Genomic DNA, 8,303 nt, shown 5'->3' with positions numbered 1-8,303 from the left:
AAGAAATATCAATTGGAGATTCAGGATATACTAAATTCTTGATCAAAGTATACGCCTCCTTGCCAACGAAATGCAGGAAATATGCAGTGAGTTTCTTATCATCCATATCGGATTTTGTGAGGCACCATATGTCGAATCGTTCCAAATAATCCTCTACGTCACGCGCAGTTGAATTAACATCTAATGGTTCCATTTCGGCAGGCATGATGAATTGTTCCAATCGCGACGCCAAAATGTGGTAATTAAGTTTCGTACATATATCGGTACAACCCGACGAACTAGAAATCCAGAATTCAGCGAAGAGTGGCAACCAGCACGTATATATTCGAATTGGCGAATATGTACAGCATATGGAATATTAAAACAAGAGAATAATGAATAGAGCAATGAATAGAGCATCAGTCATGCACAACACAATACCTTTCACATATATTCCTTTAAAAAGGACAGATGTTTCACTTATATGTTGAAAAACAAAACCATTCATGACCATTTTGTCGTTCCTAGAGCATCAGTCATGTTCATCACAATACCTTTCACATATATTCCTTTAAAAAGGACAGATGTTTCACTTATATGTTGAAAAACAAAACCATTCATGACCATCCTATTTTGTCGTTCCGATTCTTCACTTATATATTACGTGTTTCCAATCAGCGGCGGTTGGTAAGTGATACCTTTTTGTGTGGTATCTTTTATGGCGGCACTACTCTGAGTTCGTCATTGCACCGTCTTCACCGTAACTCGATGTTGTCAGGATTGTAAATCCCACTCTATCTAGCCTTTTCATCCCCAGACATATTCTTCGCCCGCGTCCCCATTCATTTCATACGAACTCTGTCTTTTTTTTCAGGATCTCGACATCCTAGTACCGGACGGTACTAAGCGCCTTGAGGATATGCGAGCTGCTGCGAATCTGTTCCTCCTCAAGCATATGAATCCTCTCGATGCGACAGAAACCACCACATCAGGATCACAATTACGCACTGCTATCCTACTCCAGACCAAAGAGCTCCAGTTGCGTTGGCACAAAGTGCATGCAAGTATTGTTCAAACGGTCAATCGGCTGACCAATGCAATTGAAGCATGGCAGAGATTTGAGAAAGCACGTGAAACGTCTGAATCGGCCATTATCCAGTTGGAACTCTGGTTGCGGGGACAAACAACTGTATTAGTGGAGAGTAAAGAGGAGTTGTTGGAGAAAATCCAAATGATACAGGCGATCGCAGATTGTCTGGAATCATCACATCTTACCCAATCACCCAGCAATATTCAAGTTCAAACTACCGATCCTATTGTCCAGTTAGCCTCTGACGTTCATGAGTATCTCGGTAAGCTTCGGTCATCTTACGCCTGTCTACCGAACCTGGAGGAGTCAGTTGCCGAAGATTCATACGTAGAGGACACCGGAGACGACAGCCATAATCAAGTTGTTAGTCAGCTTACTGGGGCCAAAGTGCATGAATTACTGTCCCGTGTTCAACATCTTGTTAAACTGACAAAAGAACTTTTGAACATGTGGCGCAATCGCCTGGATGACTTCACCGTTTGGAATGAGTCAGTGGCAAAGATTGAGCAGTCCCTGAACATGTTGTATCAGAAGGTCAATCAACTACGGACTTCCGCAAATGCCGAGGATGGGGTTGGTGAATCGAGCCAGACTATAGAGGAGGCTGTCGCTGGTCTTGATCAGTTATCAGATGATCGTACAAGATTGGCAGTGAAAATAACTGGTTTGAGAGAACGAGCAAAGACTATGATTCAATTTACTGGGAACGCTTTCAGGAAGGTCGTTCAGTCGAAGCTGAGTGATTGTCAACAATCTTGGGAAAACCTTGGTTTGCTTATCGAGCAGTGTGGGGTTGAGCTCAGAAGACGGCGTGACGCTTGGACAAAAGTTGCCAATCACTTGAACGATTTTGAAGAGTGGCTGAAAGCCAGTGCAACTGAACTCGATAAACTCATGCAAGAACGCCCGTGGCTCTCTGAGTTGAAACCGAGTATAGATTTGGATAAAAGTGACACACATTCCAGGCTAGAGGAGGAGCCTTACGGTACTGACAAGCGACAGGGTATGTCATTAGTATTGATGTTCAATGGACACAAAGCCGATGCGTTTGCTTTCAGGGATAAAGTTCGACACTTCGTGGAATTACTTGGCTCGCAACAGCCACAACTTGACCAGGTATCTACTATAGTGCACAACTTAGGGAGAGAGGGCGCAGCCCTTGGTTCAGGTCTGGACGAAGTTGTCTGTGAAACTATGGGACACGTCAATGTCCACTTTGATCATATATGTACGCGTGCATCCTCACTTGCAGAGACTGCTAAAGCATACTGTGGTGCTTTGGACATCTTTACCAGTGAATACGGCATTTGTTGGAAACGGATTCTTCAGTTTCAGAGCCAATTTGAACGTGGTTTACAGGTTCATGATCATTCTTCGGACGGCACCGTTGTTTCACATACCGATGAAGTCGATGATTACCTGGAGTTCTTGAAGATGGCTTGTGAACAGCTAGGTCCAGTGGATCTACTGGAGCTTTTGCTACATGGGGAATCCGTAACAGACACAGAAGGTCAATCTACATTGACTGCTGATCTGGCTGAACTCACCGTCCACGCGACAGCACTCGATAACTTCCAGTCGGACGTAAAGGATCCAAATCTGCAAACAACAGTGTTTCAACGAGCGGTTGAGATTCTACTGCGTCATACGTTACAGCTAGCGCGCTCAATCCAAAGGCGCCTCAAGCAGTCAGCAGATGAAAACACATTACTAGAAGAGATAGAACAACTTTGTGAATCGCTTGAGGTCGATTTGCTGGAATGTGATCAAACCCTCCAAGCTTTGTTTTCGTCATCCATGGTGGAATCTGAGCTGGAACCTGATGTATCGAATTTGGTGTGGGTTGATTCGGCCATTGAAAACTGCGTAGAGAGAGAGAACAGGCTTTCCACTCAGCTCCCGGAATCAGAAGAGCGTCGAGATAAAAAGTTACATGGATTGCAAGTTTTGCTCTCTAGACTAGTCAAGGGCACAGGACGAGTGTACTTGCATGTCAATCAACGTGTGACTAACTTGAGTACGAAACATGAGCAATTATGCGCTCGATCGAAAAGCTTTCAACTCCAACTGGGCAAAGAAATTCAAGCTTGGAAAGAGTTTCATCGTTGCTTTGGTCAGGCCGATGCCTGGTTGTCTGAGGGCGAGAAGTGTGCCGGTGATCTACTTTCCAATAGAAATGAGGAGTCATCGAGTTTGGATGACGATGGTTTGCCAAATCGAGCCGAGAAACTCGCGCAGCTTTTGGATGAATTGGAAAAATTGGAGTCCGGTTTAACGGAACATGGAAAGGATGTTCGTGATCAGGTTGAACAAGCTGTACACAACTTGATTTTGAGTATTGTACCTGTGTCCAGCTCAAGCACAAAGCAGAAGCGTGCATGGACAGATTCATATTTTGCGAATTCACTCAGTCTGACTGTGGATAGATTTTATCAACGTTGGGACGACTATCGGAACCGATTGCAAGCATTACGTTCCGAACTTTGTGACCAGTTACTTGTTCAAACAGAACTTGTCAGTGCTTTGGAGCGTGTCGATCGTTGGATTCGTTCGATGGAGGTGCACCTGGATCTTATTGATCGTGATATGACCTCCCATCTTCCAGAAATGTTTGTTCGTTTGAAGATGCCCGGTATGGCTTTGAACAGGGAACAGTTGGTTACTGACTTGGAGACCTGGTTCCGACCCAAGGTTCAAACTATGGAGCTGCTGTTGGCTGAAGTCAAGCAATATGCAGAAAGTGACATGAAGCAGCTGGATAGCCTTGTGTTGACAACCGCAGCCACAGAGCAACTGGCGCGGGATAGGTTGAATCAAATATCAACAAGAACTCCACAACTGGATGCACTGAACTTTTCGCAGTCCAGTAGTGAGCGGGCCAACAAGCTGTGGAGAGATGTTCGTGCAGTAGAAACACGACTCGGGACGATGGTTTCCGAAACGGATAGCCTGTGTAATCTGTGCACAAATTTTGCGGAATATCTACACGATGTCCAGCTGTCGATCGTCGATTGCCGCCAAAATGTACACAAGTGCGTTGCTGAAATGGAAAGGTTGACGCAACCATCAACTTCGGAAGATCAACCATCCCCAAGTCTGCAGTCAATAACAGAAAAGCTAAATAAAAAAGCCACTGAAATCTCCGGACTAAAGGCCGCTACCTTGAAGGAACAGGAAAGCAAGCTGAAACTTTTACACTCGGCAAATATTGATATCAATAAACAGCTAGAAAAAATGGGAATCCCATCTGGTACCCTACTCGTTACCACTGCCGCTCAAGATGTGAAAACTCTTGAAACCTATTTGACTGACCTTATGGTTCAACTGGGAAGGTGGATTTGTCAGTGGTCTGAATTCGCCAAAGGCTTCGATCATTTAGCTAATTGGCTAGCTGACACTGAGGCGGCAATCTCCATGGCGATCCAGTCCGAAATGGATGAGGCAAAAACTACTAAACTTCGACTTGAAGGAGTGGGTAGCATTCATCAGTTGTTGAACCAATCGAAAAGTCATATGGAACTTGGAGAGCAGTTTCATGAAAAGCTTATTGAGAAGCAGCTTGTTGTGGAGAATCTGGTCTCTCTAGCTCGCACGTTGGTGAACAGCCGAGTAAATTGTTGTGATCAGCGAGCACCAGGATTGACAAAGGATGACATGATTGTACTCAGTTCTCCGACCGTACCATCTTCTGTGTCTGGTGAGGTTGCTGTTGTACGCGCCACTCGGCTTACTCAACGCTATCATACATTGTTCAGTTTGTGCGACAGGAGAATTCAACTCAGTAAGACCGCTTTTCGAACTACAGAACATCTGTTATCGGCCTGTGAGGTGTACGATCGGTGGGCAAATGAACTAAGAGGCCAGCTAGCTTTGGTGACCAAGCAACTGTCGGAGCCACTGGAGTTGGATGGGGGCCAAGTGACCAGTGCAGCACGTCTGGTCGAACCCCTTCGATTGCGTGCCCTGACGCTAGCCAATAAAATTCAATCCGGTTCGAATCTCGTGCAAAGCGCGTGTGATTGGACCAGCCGCGTTTCTGCAGAGCTTCAGCTTCAGCGGAGACAAAGGAACGTGGAGTTCCAGTTGTTAAGAAGCACCTCAAGGTCGGCGGAATTTGGGATCAGTGGACTGGAGGCAAGCACAGACCAGAGTGAACAGCGCGAGGCGGAAGCACAAACTACTGACCTAAACCAAAAGATTGAAGAGTCGTCTATCTATGTAGTTCATAGTTACGCCACTCTGTGTGAGCAGGTAGAGGCTGTCCGAAAACAAGTAGATAAGGTTCTTATTGATATCACCACCCAGAACACTGCTCAACAAAACATTTCTTCGTGGCTCATGGGTACCGAAAAGCAGTTAATGACCGTAATACAATATGCAGCTCCCGCAACTATTGCTTTATCACTTACACAGGTCTTTGGTGAATTTGACAAATCCCTACAGTTTATTGATCAGAGAACGGCAGAAGCATTGGAACAGCTGGGTGAACTACGAACAAATATGGTTCAGTACGAAGCTAAACTTATTCGTCTCGAGTCCTTCGAAAGGACCTCAAAGACCGCGGACAGTTTCTCTATTCAGGAGCGTTATGCACGTCTCGGGTCAGGAATAGACGATTGTCGTGAAGAACTTACGAACCGACTGAACATGATCAGACAATTCCAGCAATCGGCTGACGCGTTCGCGACTTGGTTAGTGGAGGTGGAAGGTCGACTGGACGGTTTGACCGGGGCAGACGGTATTCCGTTGAGCGCTGATGGCAAAATAGGACGTCCTGATGGCTCTACGGAACATGTACTGAACCTGGCAGATGCCGAACAGCGTCTTGTCTTGCTGGACCAACTAGGACTGTCAGTTCAAGTACGTGGATACCCGTTATCTAAAAGGACGGCGGAACTTGGCCAGCAACTTACGGCTATCTTTCGTCTTGCCGAAGAATCCACAGATTTGGACCAGTCTGTATCCACCACGGATTGCTGTAATCAAGTCAGTACTCTCATACAAGATCATGTCGAGGAGCTACAATGTCGCATGATGCGGATTGAGGAGGTCCATCAAAATGCCACCACATGGTTGACAGATTTAATCTACGCATGGAGTGATTGTTTCAGTTTGATGGATCAGCTGGGAGACTGGATCCGTCGCACCACCGTCACGACACATGAAGCGGCGCAGCAACGGTTGAAGTCATTCGATGACAAGTGGCAACTGACATCTAAATTAGAGGTGAGTTAGATAAAGTGACATCAGGTACATGTTACTACGCCATTTCATTGTTCATTATCGTGCCTGTGCATGAACTAGCGTTTTTCAAGGGGCGAATGGAGGAGGGGGACCGAAGTTAGAGTGAAGAGCAAACAGAATTGTTTACTAGTGATCGGTTACTCTGGCTATTACGCTTATCTGTCTCGCTTATTTTGTTCGCATTTTCATGCCGCGTAATCCAGACAATTTTTAATGTTCTGGGATCTGACCCCGTGGCAATGCAAATAACATTAAATAGTCTAACTCATTCTGCCTCATGGTTTGGCATGCGCTTCACTCCTGCAAGGTGTAAAGTACTACTTCAAGACTGGATGGGCTCGAACCCTAGCCTCATGCTTGCGGATGAACCGGTTGAAGTAGTTGACAAATTTGTTTACCTGGGCAGCTGTATCAGTCCCGGTGGTCTCGCAAAAGATATTTTCATCTGGATTGGGAAGGCCAGAACAGCTTTTCTGAACCTGCGTCACCTGTGGCGTAGGCGTGACATCAGCTTCTCTGTCAAGGGTCGAGTTTACAATGCTGCGGTGCGCTCTATATTACTATACGGATCAGAAACCTGGCCGCTGCGCACCGAGGATGTCAAAGACTTTCCGTGTCTGACCATCGATGTCTTCGGAGCATTGCCCATATCTGGTGGGAACACCGGATTAGCAATACTGAAGTTCGTCGAATGGTATTCAGGAAAAATAACTCACCCTCGATAGATGAACTGACCACACTGTATCGGTCGCGCTGGCTCGGCCACGTGCTACGTATGTCAGTCGACGGAATTCCTCGAAGGGCTCTTTTTACAGAACCACGTGAAGGGTGGAAGCGAGCCAGAGGCGGTCAAACAATGACTTTGCAACGAATTATAAAAGCCATTACCAGAAAACTCAGCTGCGCTGGTCATTGCCGTCTTCCTGGATGGGGACCCCGAGACGGGCCATATCAATGGTTAGAGACATTGTCAGACATGGCTCTCAATGGCGCACATGCATCCAAGATATTACCTTCAATGCATAGCCCCTTCCCTATCCCCTTATTTAACAGTCCACCTACAGTGCTGTATTTAGGCACTAATTTATCATCTCCCGCCTCCAATGCGCAGCTACCTACCCCACCTCCCCGAATCATCGGTGAATGAAACTGTGGCAGCTACAACCACTGTACAACAAGTACGCGGTTACTACGGCTGACAATGATGATGAGCGGAAACTAGTCAATAACAGGTTATCATGACAAATGAATGAGTCAAGACCCACCTTCAATTAGACGTACTCAGGAAAGTTTTAAATGTAGTCAATATTTGTTTTCCCGAAGGGGTCGCACACTAAATTGTGTATTACAGCGAATGTTGCTGGATCGTTTTTTGGAGGATGGCCTCTGTTCAGATGGATCTTTGTTGAGGAGTGCAGTCTTTACTGTTCGTGCAGCGCGCTTGATCTCAGATGGCGACTGCATTGTGTGGTGTTCAGGATTGAGCTGAAAAGATTTGCTAACCACTCGCAGAAACCATGTACAAATTCACGGTGTCCTCGAAAACCAGCACTGATCATGCGATGTACCGTCCAGTAGGCATGATCGGGGCAGTGAAAATTACCGGGCATCACAGCGTGAACGGAATCGAGGGTGTGAAGCTGGTGAGCGTATGGAAAACGGTCTTAGACAGGCCGAGTTGACAAGTGACTGCGTGTGGCCGTCAATGCACGTGGAATCACCAACTAAACCAAGGGGGGGGGGGGAAATCCCAACCCGACCAAAGGTCACAGAGTCCTTCTTTCTTACACGACTATCGTAGCGCTAGCTCATCCGCACAAACGGACAGGGTCATCACGTGAACTGAACTGAAGGACTAGACTCAGGCTGGACCCAAATCAATGTAGGTTGCTCCATCCTCCTAACACCTGGTCACCCACCCTAACACATCCCTCGGTGAAGGACTAGACTCAGGCTGGACCCAAATCAATGTAGGTTGCTCCATCCTCCT

At 46.4% G+C, this 8,303-nt stretch overlaps 3 protein-coding genes across 3 annotated transcripts in view; 2 read left to right on the top strand and 1 right to left on the bottom strand.

Annotated features, from left to right (window-relative positions):
• The window catches only part of T265_12767 (hypothetical protein), a gene marked incomplete at both ends in the record, with an annotated part of 64,865 nt that extends 58,570 nt beyond the window's left edge, over window positions 1–6,295 (top strand). Inside the window, one exon of the mRNA XM_009165386.1 lies at window positions 797–6,295. Within this exon, the coding sequence (XP_009163650.1) occupies window positions 797–6,295 (5,499 nt within the window). The remainder of the gene's footprint in view (window positions 1–796) is intronic.
• T265_01317 (hypothetical protein) overlaps window positions 995–8,303 on the bottom strand; it is a gene marked incomplete at both ends in the record, with an annotated part of 26,655 nt that continues 19,346 nt past the window's right edge. The window contains one exon of the mRNA XM_009165323.1: window positions 995–1,166. Within this exon, the coding sequence (XP_009163587.1) occupies window positions 995–1,166 (172 nt within the window). The remainder of the gene's footprint in view (window positions 1,167–8,303) is intronic.
• The window catches only part of T265_01318 (hypothetical protein), a gene marked incomplete at both ends in the record, with an annotated part of 22,155 nt that continues 21,682 nt past the window's right edge, over window positions 7,831–8,303 (top strand). The window contains one exon of the mRNA XM_009165324.1: window positions 7,831–7,956. Within this exon, the coding sequence (XP_009163588.1) occupies window positions 7,831–7,956 (126 nt within the window). The remainder of the gene's footprint in view (window positions 7,957–8,303) is intronic.

The sequence above is a fragment of the Opisthorchis viverrini genome (genome assembly GCF_000715545.1).
Source record: "Opisthorchis viverrini unplaced genomic scaffold opera_v5_14, whole genome shotgun sequence".
Taxonomy (NCBI): Eukaryota; Metazoa; Platyhelminthes; class Trematoda; order Opisthorchiida; family Opisthorchiidae; genus Opisthorchis; species Opisthorchis viverrini.
This window is presented reverse-complemented; position numbering and strand designations above follow the sequence as displayed.